The sequence below is a fragment of the Strix aluco genome, chromosome 6 (genome assembly GCF_031877795.1).
Source record: "Strix aluco isolate bStrAlu1 chromosome 6, bStrAlu1.hap1, whole genome shotgun sequence".
NCBI lineage: Eukaryota > Metazoa > Chordata > Aves > Strigiformes > Strigidae > Strix > Strix aluco.
In genome coordinates, this window is record NC_133936.1 from 24,292,654 (window position 1) to 24,312,094 (window position 19,441).

At 42.9% G+C, this 19,441-nt stretch overlaps 1 protein-coding gene across 2 annotated transcripts in view; it reads left to right on the top strand.

Moving 5' to 3' along the window:
- The window catches only part of MAP3K20 (mitogen-activated protein kinase kinase kinase 20), a 92,265-nt gene that overhangs the window by 70,337 nt on the left and 2,487 nt on the right, over positions 1-19,441 (top strand). The window contains exons 13-19 of one of the 2 annotated variants that reach the window (XM_074829134.1): positions 899-929; positions 1,049-1,188; positions 1,945-2,007; positions 2,974-3,066; positions 14,169-14,285; positions 15,791-15,865; positions 16,914-17,064. In XM_074829134.1, the coding sequence (XP_074685235.1) occupies positions 899-929; positions 1,049-1,188; positions 1,945-2,007; positions 2,974-3,066; positions 14,169-14,285; positions 15,791-15,865; positions 16,914-17,064 (670 nt within the window). The remainder of the gene's footprint in view (positions 1-898; positions 930-1,048; positions 1,189-1,944; positions 2,008-2,973; positions 3,067-14,168; positions 14,286-15,790; positions 15,866-16,913; positions 17,065-19,441) is intronic. The other variant, XM_074829133.1, reaches the window with a different exon arrangement.

Below are 19,441 nucleotides of genomic sequence, written 5' to 3' on the forward strand. Positions count from 1 at the left end.
GGAGCTCTCTAACAAATTACAGTGGGTACAGAGGGAGGAAAAGCTGGATCAGAACATCTAGGTGAGATTTCACCAAACAGCTAGCAGTAAAACTTGTGTCCCAGAAAGGCTTTAAAATGACCATGAGTAAGTTAAGGACTCAAGCAACCTTCATAAAACAGCCACATTCTCCAATGTCCAGAAAATAATTTGTGCTGGGAGCTGTCAGCAGCCAGGAGGGCATTTCTGAGTGATCTTCTAACGAATGTGGAAGTGCCCCAAGACCTGTCTAAGCAAGAGCTGTCCTTGACAGGACAAAACGGGTTCAAAGGTTTTATCCCACTGTGTGCCACTGGAATGGCAATTAACAGAAAGAAAGTTAAGGGGTTTTTAGGGCATGTGGAATCTTTCTTTCATATAAAATAATGGTATTGAGTCTTGTTACCTTTTTATTCAGTTAAAAGGCTAAACAAAACCATTAATGATTGATTTCTAGCATAGTGACGTGTCATAGTGATTTTAATGCCCCATCTAGTACCCTCCTTCTGTGTTGTGTATCATGGGGTTGTTTAGCTAACATTTACTGGACTGTCTAGAAAGCCAGTGCAAAAGCCATAATAGCCCTGCTCCTTAACTTCAGCCCTTTTAGTATGTGACAGATTGCTAGGTTTTTGCTTCAGTCATTTATGTTGTTCTTCATAGTGATAAACTGAGGAAGGTGGCTGCAAAATAGAAGGCAGTTTAAAAAAGCTAAATAAAAGTAATTGCTTGCATTGGTGAATCTTGAGTCCTTTAACCCAAAGTTAGAAATATTTTTAAATTTTGTTTTAAAAAAGAATGATTATTTGTGAACTTCAAATAACTGTAATATAAAATTTTGATAACATGAACTTCAAGACTTGATTCCTCTTTTTTGCAGTTTTTCTGGATGCAACAACTTACTAGAAAAGGTAAAAGCTGTTCATGTGTTCTTTCGTATTCACATTTATGAATATATATGCTCTGCCCATCTTTTTCTCCCGCCAGTAAAGCACCCTATGGATTTCTGAATAACCTCTCTTATCTTAAGGCGATGCTTCTGGTGAAATGAGTGTATATGCTAGCTTGTTTAAGGAACATCATATCACTGGGAAACGATTGCTTCTTCTAGAAGAAGAGGATTTAAAGGACATGGGAATTGTTTCCAGAGGACACATCATTCATTTAAAGGTATTTAACAGTGTATGTTGAATGTTGCAATAGGTTATAGTGTGAATATTAAGAAGGAGTTTGTGTGTTTTCAGTAGCATTAACAACAAAAAAAGTTATAAAGCTAAGTAGAGAACATGTCTGGTATAAAAAAACCCCCAGAGTTACAAGTTCGTATGGATCTACAACTATTACTAGCAGTAATAGTATTAATACTGTAGCACAGGAGAGAGTTCAGTTTCCTGGCAGTCAGCTTTGGAAAAGGATTTCTCTAAAAACAGCATCTATGATTCTGTTGTGTGTCAATGATTTTATACCACAAGTTACTAGTAAAGAGTATCCTAATTGCTAGTCCTGCAAATTTAGCTTCGTAAGTCACACAGATTTATTCCGCTTTTGCTCATCTGCCGTCTTTTCCATGCCACACACCAATACTGATATATTTAATTTACATTTCCTACAGGGAAAATTATTGAAACTTAATAAAGTCAATAATGCCCAGAAAGAAAGATTTCAGCTTCCTGGGTTGATTGAGCATAAATAAAAACAACCAAAACACCCCTACACATCTCTTTCTCTGATTAAGCAGATCTGATTCTGAATGCAAAATGGGGCCAATGACAGTTTCCAGAACAGGGCTGTATTTTAACCTCTTCTGACATGCTCTAATGTATCTACATTGGAAAACACGGTGTACATGGAGTTGCCCTGTTGATATTTTCAGTATGAGATACTGAATAGATCTCATCTGAGTTTGTTGATTTTTTTTTTTTCCAGACTGCTATTGAGAAGTTAACCCATGACTACCTAAATCTGTTTCATTTTCCACCATTAATTAAGGCAAGTCTCATTGTTTTATATAAGAAGTGCTTATCGTGTTGGTGTGAATATTTTACTGTTCTCATGTCTCAACTTTCCTACCATTCGTGGGAGGGCGAAGCAGCAGTTCCTGAGGGTTGTGACAAATGCGGAGGGTAAACAGCAGTGATGGGTCACATCAGAACAAGTAATAGGATAATAATAATTGTTTTCAAGGAGGCTCTAAGTTTTTATTGTGGAACTGGTAGTATTAAATTAAGACTAGTTGCAATTCCTTTGCTGTCATTAATCAGAAATTACTCTTAAGAGCCATTCCTGCAAACTGATGCCACCAACTGCTCACCACTCAACAGCAGACCCCTGGCCCGGAATGAGCCCATCATTCCTCAGTTTGTTAATGTTACAGGAGAGAAGCGTGGTTTATAATATCTGGTCACCCTTGTGTTCACCTGTTGGTTTTCTGATATCAGTAACAAGAGCCATGCAAAAGGGAGAGTGTTTGGGAACCTCAGGGTTGCCAGAGTAGATATTTGCCTGATTTAATTCAGTGAGCTAATCAAACAATTCTAGACCCCAAAGCCTGAAGTAACTTTTTTAGTCATAACTTATTGCACAGCTGTAGAATGAAATACACTTAAAGTGAATTTACATTCCCGAAGGGGAAAATGAAAGTCGGGGCTTCGCCGCCGTGCTGGCCGCAGCTCCAATGGCAGTGGCTGCCACGATGCTCACGGCGGCACTGTGCCTTACTGGAGCGGCTCAGGCAGGAGCAGAAATCACGCAGCATCTCCCAGGTGCCATCCACTGCGCGCAGAAACCCCGGCCCCGCTTGGAGCGGTGTGATTGGCACAGAGTGATGGCTCCTTCCTGCTGCCTGCCAGACTTGAAGCATCTGAAAGGCAAATCCTTTCTGCCACCAGAGGCCTTGCTCCTGTCTCCCAGGGGGTTGTGGTAGATGTGAAGTCTCACGTTGCCTTTTTTTGTCAGGATTCTGCAGGTGGAGCTGAAGAAAACATAGAGAAAGTAGTGAATCTTGAGCTTGTTTTTGGTTATCACTTGAAGCCGGGAAATGGTCCAAAGGTAAGCTGGGAGCACTAGATCAGTTGGTTTGGTTAACGGTCACTACCCAGAGGGTCCAGTGTCTTCTGGACACAAACAGATAATTTGCTGTGAGAAGCCTCTTGTTTTGGAAAGTGCTGACCAAATGTCAAGGTGGCAAATGGGGCTGCATTGGTGATGGGAAACCGCAGGCAAGGAAGAAGAGTGGCACAGAAAGCTTTGACTGAAAGCTTTTGTTTCCTTGTGAACAATTTTTTTAACCATAACTTTTGTAATTCAGACTTGCACTTTGTTTCTTTTATCCCAATGGGTGTGAAATAACAATCCATTTATGCAAAAAAACCCATTCACACTTGAGCAGTGCCATATGCCTGATGTTAGCGGACAGACTATTACTTTTGTCTCGGTAGGAAGGTGGTGTCTTTTTATGTAACCAAGAGGAGTTTGGGGAATATGTGGTATGCATGGCTGCTGGATGGGGGGGACAGGACTGGTTGTGCTGGTGACTATGTTCACTGACGGTACTGGGGAAGGAGGGAGGGGTAGGTGCAGCACATTGCAGATGGCAGAACGACTGTGCAGCGGCTGGTAAAAGGCAATTACCAGCATGCCACATCCTAATCAAACCTCAGCTCCAAGCTGAGCTGGTTCAAGGATCTCTCATTACACCCTGTGTAACGGGACTGTTGACGACTCCAGATGTTCCAGCAAAGCATTGCCACCACGTTGTCTTTTCTCGAGAGTGAGGTTTGTCCCATGCTTTTTGTTTTCTTTATCCAGCCTGCCGTCGACTCTGAGTTCAAGGGTTTTAGAATTAATCATTTATGTGGAAATGGTGTGCAAAGCATTTCTGAGTTAGAGTCAGGGGTTGTGACAGCAGGATTTGTTTCCTTTTGTATTTGACAAATCTGCATTGTGTGTCCACCCTAAACTTGTGGGTGGCTGACTTTCATCTTGTGTTATCTGGCTGCTTTGCTTTCAGGGCATATTGTTTGTAGAAGTCTCTTGATTTCTGTACTTGGTGGTGCTTGCAGAGAAGGCATTTAGGTTTGTACTTAGTAGGAACTTGGACTCGTACTGAAATCATTTCATCAATTTGAAAAAGCTTTTTGCTTTTTGTCTGGAGATTTCCTTTTTTTGTTTGTTTCTTTTATCCTAAGCACTTTTTTTTTCTATGAAAATCTTCTTTATCACTATGTGAATTACTTAGACTGTCTCAGTGTTCTTGAATGCATGTAGCTTGTAATGCTGTACAGCTGCTTTTTTGTAGGTGTGCATCTTTCTCTCCCGTCTGCAACTGTACAAGAAACTAAAAGTCCATGAAGTAGGTTGTATCTCCCTTCCATTTCCAATATGGGTTGTGAGTGGTAGTGCAGGGAGGTGGGCAACCTCCCCTAGGAAAGAGCAAGAGAAGGAGTGAATAGAGCTCTTAGCGTTGCAGAGAAATTCAGGTTGCACTAAACCCTGCTAAGTTTGAGGACAAGTACATATTTTACCCATGACAGCAAAATCTGCAAATGAGACAGTGTGCCAAAGTCTATGGGACAGAAGCTGAATTGTTACAAGAGGATGGGGCTAGTTCAATGGGCCTGCATAGCGCTGACATAAGCTTTGCAGGTTTCTGATGTACCAACTGAGAACCAGGTATTTTTGGGTCCTGCCTTCGCTGTGACCTCCCAGTTGGTTCTCTCTGCTCTGTGTACTGTCGGGCCCCTTCCCAAGGAAGCCATTCCCTCCGCAGCCGTGGGCGCGTGCCAGGCCTGCCTTCCCTGGCATCCGCCCTGCCGCAGCACCCCCGTCTCTGATGCCATTCCAGGGAATGCACAGTCTGTCACCTGAGTTTGTCTGGGCTGGAAACTTTTGTCCGAGATCTGCTTACTAACTCATACCTGCCTTTAAAGATGTTTCAGCTAAACCAATTTTAAAAAGTGGACTGGAAGGAGTAGATTGACTGAGCTTTCAGGCAGGATGCTAGGGCCAATGTGAGCAAGGCAATTTGCATTAAACATAACACTAACAAAGACTGGTGTAGTACATACAATATAGAAAATTTGGCAAGCTTGCTTCTTTGAAAATCCCTGGATGCAATCTTCTAGCTCCCCTAGAGGCTGATTTAAGCCAACTACTGCTGCCATCCAGATTTGTTCCAAAATGAATTGGAGATACTGGGTAAACCAGGATCGAAGGGTTTAAACTTCTTTTACTGTCCCATTTTTGTAAAAGAGTGGTGCCTGTTCCTGTAAAACTGGGTCAGCAGAAGCACTTGGGATCGTACCTTCCACCATCTTTACAGCTAAAAAGCTGGCCTACATCAGTTTAAAAATAAATTTCTCAAAGGAGCTTTACTCTAATCAGTCCCTATAACTGGCTGCCTAACTAAGAAGCATTTCTCCTGTTGTAGCCACGAGGAAAAAGAGGCAATAAGCTCAAATCTGGGTTACGAGTTGAGAATGTGTGCTCCCCCGGGTGACGTGTAGACTGCTAGACCCATGTACATCAAGGGAGGTTATTAGAGACCCATGTACATCAAGGGAGGTTATTAGAGACCCATGTACATCAAGGGAGGTTATTAGACTCATCTGGGAGCTAGTGCAGCGCAGCAGGAAGGTTTCTGTACAGGGGAACAGGTCACACAGGGAGGTTTTACCCCAGGCTGGCCCTGCGCTGGTCTCCTGGGCTGAGTTCCCATTAGTTATTGTAGTGTGGATCTTCTGGCGTAGTTGGACTTGGAAGAAAGCCCATCCATGTGCTCAGAGGTGGCTCCACCAAAGCGTGCGACAGGATGGACACGTGGGATAAAAGCATGCTCCTGATCCGACCTAAGCTCTGGTGTGGGTGCAGCCTCAGCATGCAGTGTGACATACCGCAACGCCACAGGGCATAGAAGTGCTAGATGAGCTGGGCCAGGACCCAGAAACCATTTGAGGGGTGCAGGTTAATTCAGATGCATTTGGCTGGTCAGAGCACAGCACCGGCTCAGGTGTGAAGATGGTTCCGTGGGGCACAGGTGTCCTCTCCCTGCCACTGCACTGAGTCCTGTCGGCACAGCCAGTGCACCTTCTCCATAAGCAGGCAGAAACTTAAGGGCCTTAGGAAGGGCAGTGCCTTTTAGCAAGGATCCTGGTGAATATACTTCAGGGTGGCATTCGAATGTTCAGCCTCGTCTGTACACTTAATGAAACATTGGCTTCCCAGTACGCAACTTTACCAGCCTCAGATTTGTTATCTAATTTAAACTGCATCTTCTAGTGGGATTATGTTGGTTTCCACCAGCTGACAGATGCAGTCATTTCATTATAGTTTCCTTCCCTTTTTAGCTGCATCTTTGGAGGTGATGAAAGCTCCGTTGACCTTTGTGCTCTCCGAATGCATCAGGAGTGAGCGCTGCAAAGCTAACCTGGTTTTTAGAGGTTTCTTTTCCAACTCTTGTAGTTCGAGTTATGTGGTTAATTCCATTCACTTCCTTTTAATGACCTTTCTGTACACAATTCCCACTGAGCTGAAAGGAGATAGATTTAGACATTTTGTATGATTTTTTTCCCACAAATTAAAAAAAAAAAAAAAGGGGGCGGGGGGACACCAATTAACTCCAAGATACCAAAGAGGGTAAAAAAACAAACCCTGGCAATTGTGGCTTGGGCTGATTCGCAGAACTGCAGAGGGAATTTTCAATTGCTTTCTCATCCTAGGTGGCTCATTAAAATTTCCCAATCAGGGAAAGGTGTCTGAGCTGTGTCGGCTCTGCACTGATGAATCACCCAACCCCTTAAGAAGGATGGTTCACAGTCTTTTTTGTCTCCTGTTGATGCATTCTTTAGTTTTGGTCCTCAAAAGGGGAGATTTCACCATGCCTTTGAACGTTTTCATTTTTTACCGAGTGTGGCACAATCTGACCTATATCCAAACACAAAGCCTTGAAGTTGGCTCACCATTTTGCCTTATTTTTCCCCAGTTACCTCTCCCACCATTTGACAAGGTAAGAAGCAGAGCCTCTTTAAAACCATCTGCTAACTGTGTGAACTATTTTCTAGCCTTGAATATCCAAATGGGGGTATATTTTAATGCTATTATTTAAATGTGTAGTGCAAAAGTGAACATATTAAGGCTACTTCAGGGGGACATTGTGACCAGCTCTTCAGGTGGAGAAACTTGGGCTGGCAAAATGGAGGCAGTACCAGACAAAAGAGTACTGCAATAGTTGTTGTAACTGGAATGCCGTTTCTGCTGCTGCTTCTTCTCCACCCTCGCACTGCATCAACACTCAGAAAACCTTTCTTTACTTTCTTAAAAAAATTCCTAGTTCAGACAGACATGATATAACGTCACCAGTTTAATTTGTCGTGTAAGGTACTTCTCCCATTACAAATATGGCAAAAAATAAAGCAAGGGCCAAGGTCTGGAATTTTAAATTCCAGTTTTGTAGTTTTTCAGTTGTATACCTTCCCCATGCTCTGAAAGTATTTTAACCCACTTCAGTAAGTAAAGCTGGCAGAAGAATTGGTTTTATCTGACCCTTCCTTTGCAAGATACTTGGAAGTACCTTGACTTTCTAATGTGGGGTTATTTAACCTTATCTCAAAACCTTATCTTCTAAAGCCTCTCTCTTTAATTACATCTCAAAGCACAATGCTTTACTAAAGGCTAATAGTTAATGCAAGAATCAGAGTAGCTGTGTTTGTGTGCAATTATCATGGATTTGCTCCTATTCTAATTAGTCATCAATAAAGGGGTAAATACTTTGTGAAAGAAAAAAAAATTACCTAAGCTGCAAAATAAAACCACAGCCACATTTAAATATAGCTAGCAGCATTAAGAACTGGTTAATGTAGTCCGCTGAGGAGGTGGATCAGTGGTAGGGTGTTATAGGTTTCACACAGGTGATACGAGCTCCTTGTATTTTCTTTCAAAGAGGCTTTTCTGGACCATGTATTGTTTTTACACAAGGTGGAGCTGGTCTAACTCCATCATCTCCACTGGGATTGCTCCAGCTGTAGCATCTATGTGTAACTGAGGTAAAACTCAAGCCAACACCTATTAAAATCCTTGTATAGGCAGTGCTGAAGCAGGGATTCCCATCAGAAATTATTCCGTAATCCTGAAGAGGCATATAGACTTTTCAGCTAGTTAATCTGCTCACTTGACTTTCTAGATGTTTTAATCTCAAGCTTTCTTTTTACACCTTGGCCACTCTGAATTAACTTGATGCTTTTCACATGCTGTCTCTCAAGTTCCCAGTGGTCTGTAGGCTTGGCACATCCTCTCCAGACAAAAGCCTGGAAGAGAAGCCCCTGTCCCTGGCATGTGCAGGACATGTCCAATGGCCCTGCCGTGCCTTTCCTGAGCTCCTGCACACCCTTTTCCACATGGCTGACGTCCCACAGGGCTGCGAGCCCCCATGTATGAGCTGTAGCCTCCATGTGCTGCCCCACCGTTGGTGGGGACATGGTACCTGCACAGCTCCAGCACGTTGTTCCCACAAGCAGTCCGTGGGAAATGCCACTGGAGGACAGGGCTGGCTCAGACAGCATGGGAGGGCACTTGCACAGCCCTTGGGGAAGGACTCGGGTCTTTCATGCTCCACCTTTACAGTCCTGCTGTTGCAAGCAGGCTGCTCATGTGGATGATGATGCCTCCAACCGCAGCAATCCCTGTTCATTTCTGATGACATGGCAAGGGTTGCTTTTGGTAAACACTATGGCAAGGCTCAGGACCACTGTTATCACAGAGCTCTCCGTCTTGGCTTCTGCAACCTGCTCTTCTTGGGGCACCAGCCCCCACCACATAGCAGCACCTGATATTTACCATTGTGTTCCCCTCCGTGGTGACACAGAGCTTCACAACACTGGATATTAAAGAAGGGTGAAGAAGGGTGGTGCCAAGGGGACAGATATTTTTGGTACTGCCAGGTGGTCTGCATAGGTGTTAAAAAGGCTTCATGCTTCTCCAGGCCAAGCTCCAGCCAGCCAGTGCCTGTTGCCTCGCTGAGGAGTAAGGGCTCCGGCTTTCAGAGGAAGGCACCCAGGCAAATGATAACATAAATATATCTTTCGCTTGCTTTGTTTCTGTACGTTTTAAGACCATCTCTCTCAGAAGGCCTCCCCTCCGCCCCTGTTTTTTTCTGCCTGCACAGCTGAAACAAAACCGGCGGTGGAGCCACCTTCTCTTGCTGGAGCCTGGCTGGCAACAGCCTGCCCTGACCTGAGACACCAGCCATTGTTAAGGGTATAACACATTTACATATTTTGCAATAAAACATCAGTTATTTGCATTACTGTGTCAAGTTTTATTTGATTCTTTCACCTAAAAATGACTCATTTTCCTTTCTTGTATTTTAAAAACCAACTACTCTAAGCTTGTTTGAGAATAATCAAAAATTGCCCATTTAGCTAGAAGTCATTTTCTTTTCAAAAGGCAAATGTTATTTAATCTTTCAGCTGTTCATTGTGCCATCATAAATACTTTCTTTTCAGCACAGTTGTGGGGACTGAAATGAGCCCACTAATTGCCTCCCATTTCGACTGACATGTGGTGGTTTAGTGGAAAGAGAACACAGCGGGGAGAAGGAAATAGGAGGCTGAGAAAATGAGAGCTAATTATTTTCACTGCCTCATGTCAGGCTCTGTGTCAGCCTTGTTTTTACAAACTGGAAGGTTTAGCACTAAATAAAACAAACTGGCGTCATGTTTTTATATACTGGCAGTGTCATGGAAGCAGCTGCACATCTCAAAGACAATATAATGCCTGCATTCGCATGGACACCATCTGACAGCCACTGTGAGCCACTGCTAATGAGGATATCACAGTGGTGCCAAGTGAAAGGTGCTGAATTATGTATGATTCTTCATCAGTGCAGCAATAGTCCTGTACATCATTATGAGACATTGTTTTGCTGAAGAGATTAAAACATTCTTAGTTCCAGACCCTGCAACCTATACACGCTACAAGAGGTTATTAATGGAATTTTTAGGGAGAGTTTCTTGTGGATTTCTTTTTGGTTAAAAATATCTCATGGGACAAAGCCGTGGTGGGTCATGACACTATATATATAAAGAAGAGAAGCAAATTAACCATAATTGTGTTATCTTCCTTTAAATCCAGAATAATAAAATATAGTGTAGCAGGGTGATACATAATGATAAATAACCCAAGTGCTGTCACTAGATGTTCAACTCTAATGCCTTTAAAACAGCAGGTTTCAGCAGCTGAGATAGATAATAGCTAAGAATGTAAAGGAGCTTCTGGGGACCTAAATCATCAACATGCTACTACTTTTAGTACCAGCATGACCAACATTTTTTTCATATTTGTTTCATCTTGCGTTACATCTTACTGTTCTTCTAATATCCAGTTGCCTGCTACAATGCCGTTTCCATTTTTTCTTCAATCTTTAAAAAAAAAAAAAAGTTTATTGGAACCACTGATTTTAAAATGAATCCTGGATTTGGGCCTCCTTGAAAAATGAGGTGTCTCCCCAGCAAGAGTTTTAAGTGTTGTTGCAGGAGACATGTCTGTTGTTTAAAGCCCGTGCTGATCTTCCATTTCCCTTTTGGTTTTTGTTGCAGGTGTTAGTACATATGGGGTTAAAGGAGTATTGTCACCACAGTAAGCAGGGGACTTAATTTTTAAAGTGTTCTTATTTTCTGTTTCGAAGCTGAGGAGAAGTGGCTCAAAATACATGTGCGATTTGCTTTTATTTTCTACAATCATTTGCAGAGCCTGCTGATTTATTGGGTCTGTCGAAGTGTTATTTGGAAATGTTTTTCACACAAAGTTTTGCTGGTTGTGCCTCTCAGTTCTGAAACTAGATTTTTTTTTTTTAAACAAAAAGCTGAAATTCTTTATTTAAATCAATTGTGAGCAGGTAAATACCAGGAGGTATTTAAATGCTTGAATTACAAGATGTCCAGGGAAATCTCTTTGAAGGACTTGTGTAAGTATATTTATCAACCAGATATTTTGAACAAGCCATTTCCAAATTATTTTCCCACATATGTCTGACACTAAATACAGTCTCGATCCAAGAAATCTTATGGCTCCAATTCATCAAAGAATTGAAATACATATACTTAGTTATTCTAGCCAAATTTTTGCTTAAGTGGCTAAGCATCTCTCTCCTATTCATTGCTAAACAAGAACCTAGGACTGGATTGGAAAACAGGGAAATACGTCCCTTTCTGCAGCACACAAATCTTGCATTATTTACTGTGTGGTTGAACAAAATCATTACCAAGTTTGTAAGACAAGTAGCCCCACCTACCTATCTTAGATATTTCCCAAGTGCCTTCATTCAAAAGTCACCTCAGCTACTGTCTTTTCTCCTTCCTTCTCCTTCCTTCCTTCTCTTTCTGTCTTTTCTATCTTTTCTCTTTTTCTCCCAGCCTCTCCCTCCCTATCTCTCCTCTCTTTATTTCCCTGTCTTTCTCTCTCTGTCTTTCTCTCCCCTTTCCACTGATGATTTTACAATAACGCAAGATGAAAACCTTTCCAAAGGAGATGTATTTCTGAGTGACCAGAGAGGGTATGCATAGTGTGGTAATTTGCCCTTTTGGTATCTGCATGGTGTGGCTGGAGAGGACTCCCAAGGAGGACCGAAGGTTTGGGGGCTGGATTTGAAGGACGGGAGAGTGTATTTCTTTCTCTGAAGCTGCAGTTCGGAGCTGGGGAAGGCGGTGTTTGTGCAGGGCTCATGCATCCACAGCTGCGTGGGGCAGCCTGATTCGTTACCACACGGAGAGGGCTCCTGCGTGCACGGCGGATCCAGCGAGGGGCTGGGCGCTGGCAGGTGCCCACCGCCTGCCAGACCCTGGGCTTACACAGCTTGTCAGCCTTTTCTTTAGAGATGGTCGTTTGATTTATGTGGTTTATTAAAATGAGCTCACAATTGTCAGATCAGGTCTGTAGGGAGATGTGAGTGAACAGCACAAAATCCTGAGTCGTGAAGGCACAGGAGCCCTGCACAAGGTGTGGCTCTGGCTCCTAGGTGCTTGGCACTGGTCTCACGGCAGAGGATGTGCTGAATTAACTGGAGGGATAGTATTTAAGTCAATTTTTTTTTCTTTCCTTGGCTCAGGTGTTTTTGTAAAACTTATAAATGTCATCAAGCATCTTGTCTCTAACCTCAGGTTTGATCTGCAATAGGGAATCCAGGTAACATGAATTTAGGAAGTCCTGAAAAAAAGTCTGGCAACAAGGACAGTGTGGGCAGGGAGAGGAGCACAGTTTGAGAGGCGAGGAGGAGTCAAAGACAACTCACTTTGCTGTTGCTGTTCACTCACATAGCATGTACAGTCCTCAGCTGACGTCAGGGCTGGCGCATTGGCTGTACCTACCTGGGAAGAGACAGGCGTAACCCTGGATTAGCTCACAACCCAAAAAAGCAGGACTGAAAAAGGATGTGCAAAGAGATACAGTCCATGATTAGGAAATGGAGGCACAGGACAACTTCAGCACCTTATCAGTTTGCACAGGACGCTGATGGCAGAACTGGAAACTGAACTCGGTGCCTCTGAGTCTCGGTCCAGTGCCCTGACTGCTGAACCATGGTTCCCATCGCTCAAGCTCACACCAGAGCGATATGAAAACCAACTCACACGTCCACTCTGCTCATAAAATGCAGAAGCTTTCAATGAGGACAGATGGACACACAGGGCCAAATGCTTTCATAAGCATAATTTGTTGTTGCGGTTCGGAAATGATTATACTCCAGTTTTCTTTTATCTTGGAATTGCCAATTCAATGCCTGATTGAAAGCTTTGAGACTTCTGAGGGCTGAGCTCCTAGGTTACATTTATGAGAGATGCACGTGCAAACACTAGCAAATGATTGCATGTGCAAACGGATACTTTTTAGTCTGCTGTACATTTGTGTGTGCAAATAACTGCTTACGCAAGCCCTTGGCCATAAGCGGCCATCTGTGTCCCCATTGAAAGTTTTTTGCATTTTCTGAGCAGAATTGAGAAGACTGCCTCCTGCAAATGCTGAGACCACACCTGCCGGGCCAGTGGTGTGTGGCAGACACAGACCCTCCTCAGGAGGGGAACCCCCGGCATGTGTGGAAGAGCTCCTGTCTCTGTGAAGGGCAGACCCCTCCTGCCTGCACGGCGATGGAGACACTCTGCTTCACTGCAGCCCTGTTGTCCATCAGGGGACTGATTTTTGGAGGAGCTCAGTGCACTGGTCAGTATCTAGTCCCCAAACCACCTGCTGGGCACACCAGCAAATGTTGGCTGGTTTGCACCATGGACAGGCAGTCTCTGGTTCCCAGTGGGAGCTTCCCTGGCCACAGGCACGAACCCCAGTCCCAGCGCTCAGCCCATGTGGGATATCCTGCAGGATGCTGCCAGAGCCGTCAGCTTCTGCAGGCTCACACCTTTGCAAAGTGTTGGGTGCTGGCCCCATGTGTAGTTCATGGGATAATTTAAGGTACCTTTCGTTGCTTTGGTTTATTATACTCACTAAGATTATTTTGTAAACTGAGCTAACTTATAATTAATAGTGCAATTGGAGGTGAGCAGAAGTTGAGGATGCTCAGTGCCTCGCTGGGCACTCAGTATCTGAAATAATTGACTGTAATAACCAGCTCATCCTCTTGCCTGTTATTTGAGCGACTGTCTTAACAGTGTTTCACAGACCCTCTGGTCATTTGTTCCCGGGTTCACTGGGAAGGTGCCCTTGGGGCTGGCTGCCAGCACTGGCTGTGACCCCAACTGACAGCTCCCACTGCTGCCCTGTGCCTCCACCACCATGCGGGAGTGCAGAGCTCCTGCGCCACCTGCTCGAATGGGCTGGCTGTCTGTCCAGATGGGTGAAGCCACCATCCCCCTGGGGACCTTCAGGGGATCCACACCTCTGAAGACATCCAGACCTGTCAACGTGGTGACTGTCTCTCAGAGTGAGCTAAGAGGAAAGTGAACAAGAGAACCTGAGGGTTTTCCGTTATCAACACTTCTACTGGAAAATGTGCATATCCTAAAATATGTTTGTGTTCCTTATCTTTCTTGTGGGGTTTTCCCCCATATATTGAGGATTAGGTTTTGGGTTGGTTTGGCTTTCGGTTTTGTTTCATTTTGTGTTTTTTTTATTTGTATTCTAACAATCCAGCATTCTTTTTTTATTATTCATAGGATTGTAAATGGAAAATGTACATGGAGATGGACGGGGATGAAATTGCAATAACCTACATAAAAGATGTGACATTCAACACTAACCTACCTGATGTAGAGATTTTAAAGATGACAAAGGTATTTACAGCCTTAAAGCTTTCACAAATTCACAGATCTCAAACAAAGACATTAAAATACCACAGCAGTCGACTTTTGTGCTTGTGGAAGCTCAATCTCTTGACAGCTTTTAAATAAAATGCACATTTTAAACAGATTTGTATCATAATAGGAGTTAGGTATTTTGGTTCTCTTTTAAGCTGACAATAATGTTAACAATAGAAAAATAAGAGAAGGAGCTAATTTATATTTTCTTGTTTTAATTCCATGTTATATCCTCTGAATTTATTATCCCTTTTAAAGAAGAGAATGTTCAAAAAATTACTTTCCTTTTCAAGAGAAGAAAGTGATTTAAATGTTCTAGTTTGAAACTTCATGTGATTTGTCTGGGGTTTTTTTTCTCTCTTTCATTTTTTATGACATGGTTTTAGAACTTTTACATGGTTCTAAAACTCCCTCTTTCATGCAACGATGGGTTGCAAAGACCGAAACCCATCAACAGACAGTACAGCACTGCACATCTGCAATTCAGTGTCACTGAGCATTTTACCTTATTTCAGAACCTGCCTGTAAATATTTAGCAGCCAGCATTTAAGCTACTTTTACCATAAGCAACAGAAGCTTTGTTAATGCAGAGGGCATTCTGTTTGCTGTTATTTTAATTGTTTGTTTTTATTAATATGCTCCACTTGATAATAGCTAACAAAATAAATTTCTAAATGAAAAAATATACAGCTTGATTACCAATTAGAATGCTGCTCTAATGTGCACTGATAAAAAACCCCAAACTCGTGAATGCTTTTAACGATGAATTTTTTGGGCAAAATGTGGGGGGAACCTTTTGTTATTTTTTCTAAAGGAAAAATGGAAAATCAGATTCTCAACAGTCAGAATTTTAAGGAAAATGTGAAAATATAAGTATTTGCCAAAAAGAATTCTCATATTTAATTCACGCTAATACTATTTCTATAGTTAGTGATTTCTGGAACAACACTTGTGGTTTTTTAAAATTATTATTATTTTGTTGCAAAATGGTTTTCTGTTTAATATTCATCTTGGACATTTTAATTTTTTCCTGAAAAATAGAAAAGGCTTAAAGTTAAATAAACTAATAACTAGATACAATAACATCAACTTTTCACATACTTCAACATTTTTATATCTGTCGGGGAATATCTCTGAGAATCTCTAGGTATTTGTTCTTGATGGCCTCTGTAAGTCTAGCAGGAAAAAAACTGTACATGCACACAAATGAAAAAGCTTTATGCCCCCTTGAAAACATTCCATGTTGTCTGACCTACTGTCTGTTATTTATAGAAATCTATTCTCAGTTTCCTTTTGTAAACAAGGAAGTAAATAATTCCAAAATATATTGTTTTGTCTCATAAGATTTTAAGGAAAGTACTGATCTTAACAATATGGAGACAGATGAAAAAAGGCAAATGTTGAAAATATCTTTGGGGTGTTTCAGAAACGAGTCAGGAGATGAAGAGCACCTTATAAAACTCCCACCATGTTTTTTTCAGCCACCGTTTGTAATGGAGAAATGGATTGTGGGGATAGAAGAACACCAGTCTGTAGAATGTGTTGTTACGTATGAGGTAAGCTCTAAGAAACAAATAAAAAAAAAATGTTTATCCAAGGTAAAACCTACATGGGAGGTGTGGAAATAGCATCCTCTGGCTTTGTTATATCCTATAATCAAGTCTCAGCAGCCTGTAATTAATTATAAAACCTAAAGTTCAGAGCAAAAGCTGAACAAGGTTTAGAGACAATGTCCTCAGACTGCTGCCTGGGGTGGCTCTTTTTCTCAAGGATGAAAACTCCTTTTGCTTGAAGTGTAATGGTCAGTGTTTGCATTACTTAAAGAGACTGTTTTTTACCTTTTCAATGAAGTGCTAATTAGGAGAGCAGAGAAGCAACAGAAGAAGAAAGAAAATGAGAAGTCAAGAGTAAAATAAGATAAAATAAAACCCAGTAGACAATTTAATGTGATAGAAATCAGCCTTTATAAAAAGAGTTTGCAGTTACTTACAAAAGTGTTTTTATAAAGACCAAGGCTGTGTGTCACAAGAAGGCTAATAATTGAGATTCCAGCTCTGTCCTAAGCAAGGATTCAAGTAGTGATGGAGAGACAGGGAAATCCTCGACCTTTCTTGCCTGTCTCAGAAGTGAAGAACAGTAGTTTTCTTTCAGCCTGAAGTTTCTCGCAGGAGTCATAGGCCCTGAACAGCAAATTGAAGACCTTGATACTCCAGGAAAGTTTTGTGGAGGGTCCCCCTGCAAAAATATCTGCATAGTCCTACCTCTTTTAGCAGAAAGCACTGCCCATTTGACACTCACATTAATATAACTAGTAAAATATATTTTTATGCTTGTAGAGGAAGGCCTTCAGATCTTTCCTCCACATGGTACATGAATTGAAACAGTTATTCACTACCACATTTTTAGCATAATCACAAAATACCAGCCAAAATTATCTAGAGTCTAAAAATACTTGAGAACTGGCTAAGTGGTTTTGCAAAACAGACTCTATATTGAAAACGCTGCTGCCACCCAGGCATTAGTGGAAGTTCCCTTGTAGCTTAGTGTGTTGTTGTGTCCTCATGCGCATTATGTCCTCATGTGTGTTGTGTCCTTCCTGAACAGAGTGATGTTAGAGCACCCAAAAGCACCAGGCACATCCAAGCTATCTGCTGGAGCAAGGTGAAAGCACAGGACGAGGTCGAGACAGTCCAGCTCATGATACAAACCTCGCTCCCCAACTCGGAGGGGAATTCACGTAGCAGATCCGACTCAAGTAAGTCAGTACATGCAAACTTTATTGCTGACATGGGCAAGGTGTATATGGGGAGAACAGCAAAAAATCAGTGCCATTATTCTGTTCCAACAAGAGAGCACGTCTTGCAGAGTCAGCTGGCATTGTGGTCCCTACGATGTCTTTGTAGATGCATGCAGGAGCACCCTGGCATGTCTGATTTAGCTTAAAGGCTAAACTTTGGGTAGTAACATGTTCTATATCTCAATGTGATTTAAGGGGGATGACCTGTATGCTCCTGTAGGAAGCATGCTGGAAGCAGTCCATGACGATTAGCTACAGATCTTTCATCTACTGTAGTCACTTGCAGTTGCACATCAACAGCAGACATAGAGCTCAGATTCTTCTGCTCCAAAACCCTGAATACTTCACATCTTCCGGTAGTAAGCACCCTTAAATCCTGACACTTTTTCAACCCCTTCCTTAGGTCGGCTTTAGGTCAACTTTTCAATCCCTTCCAGTGTAGGAGGTCATTGGGAGAGGTGTTTCTGCCTAGGGTCCAGGCTTCTTCCCCTCTCTGTTGGCATATGTGTACACATCCACGGTAGCCTTTCCATGATGGCAGGCCTGCTCTTCTCCAAAGTCTGCTTGTGAATGCTGGGTGGGGGTAACAACTGGCAGATCTGCCCTTCTCCTCCAAATCTGCCCCTCTTCACCAAGAAAAGAGAGTGCTCAGCTTTGTGGAGTCAAGTGTATTGGCATAGCAAAAGGATTTGGACTGAATTATAACACCCGCACAAAGTGTGCAGGGCCTGTGGTTGAAGATGTGTTTCTCAACCAGGATGTCAGGAAGGCATTTGCTGGGAAAGGAGACAATCTCACACATCTCTACCCTCTATCTGTTGGCAATAATGGAGTTTGAAGAGTGGAAATCTTCCCACTGCACTCTTCTTCCACAGCTCAGCCTGCCCATGTGAGCCAGCCCTGGCTCATCATTATCTGACTTCTGGAATAGTGTTTGTTATGGCTTCTGGGGCTTGACTTGTTCAGTGAGATACATTTAATAATACCGTGGGATCTACACTGCAGTCTTCATTTCCTAAATAAAGTATGCTGCTGACATAGTCAAACTCAACTGAGTTGACTCTAGCACAGTTCTGCCTTTAAGATCTGCTGTTCTTTTTGTAAAGGTGTTTGTTAGCCAAAGCTGGTTTTCTGATTGAGTTCACAGTAGGGCTGCAGAAATGTTTGAGTTGGGACAGCACAGCAGCTAGAACAAGATACCAGTCAGCGGAGGGTGAACTTCTCCAATGTTGTACACTACTGCCAAATGTAGAAGAATGGCTTCATGAATTGAGAAGTGCTGAGTTTAGACTACAGACACATCTAAAATGGGTGCTCTTATTCCTAAGCAGTTGTGATCCATTTGCAACACAACTGTGTTTTTTAATGCAGATGGAACCTAGAGCTTGTCTTAAAAGATACATCTTCACCGCAGATTAGCTCTGCTGATGGAGGTTACCCTCGTTTCAGGGTGATGAGCCATACAGCCTTACCAAAGTGTGGTGTATCTTCACAGGTTGGCTCTGCTGCAGTAAGCTGAGCTGCTTTCATTTTTTTGCGGTGAGCGCTGGGAGAGCTTGTCTGTCCTGTATGCACATGGAAGAGTTACACAAAGGCACTAGTGTATTGTCAGCACCCAAGTGAATAGGCACAGTTCACAGGAGGTGGGTTACCAGCCATTGTGGAAGTTGTGCCTCAGCCCTAGCAAACCTTCTGACCTGTCTTCTTTACCAGACCACCTGCCCCAGATTTAAAACACCACCAAATCCAAGCACAAAGGTAAGGGTAATACCTAAGAGACTAAAATAACCACTAGTGAAGGTACTACCTCTGTGGGCTGCCACATAGAGCATTTAATTCAGTGTACAGAGTTGGTGGCCCAGAGATCATATGAGGGAGAAGCTCCCCAGCCCACGAGAGGTGAGAGGCAGCCCCACAGGGCTCACTGGGAGGTCCCTGCTGGGCAGCTGATCCCTGGGCTGGCAACCGCAGCTGGCTGTAAGGAGCAGGGACTGAACAGCCTGAAGGTGCTGGAGGTAGCCCCTAGTTCAGGACACCATCCACACTGGTCCCACAGGGCATGTGGTGGCTACTTGAGAGTTGATAACAAATGAAGACTCAAACTCAAGTCCTGAGCCTGCTGCTTCTGGGTTTGAGGCCTGTGTTTTACATCCACAGCCTTTGTAGGAAGGCACAGGGGAATGGCAGAGGAGATGGTGTCTAGCAAGTACATTTCAACATGCATGTTTCTTTTGAAACTGTGACTTTCAAGGAGGTTAAGAGGCAGAGAAGGCAATTCCCATCTGTCTTTCCGTGAAAGGAGGTTCATTTCTCTGTGCAGCCAGAGCTATCTGCT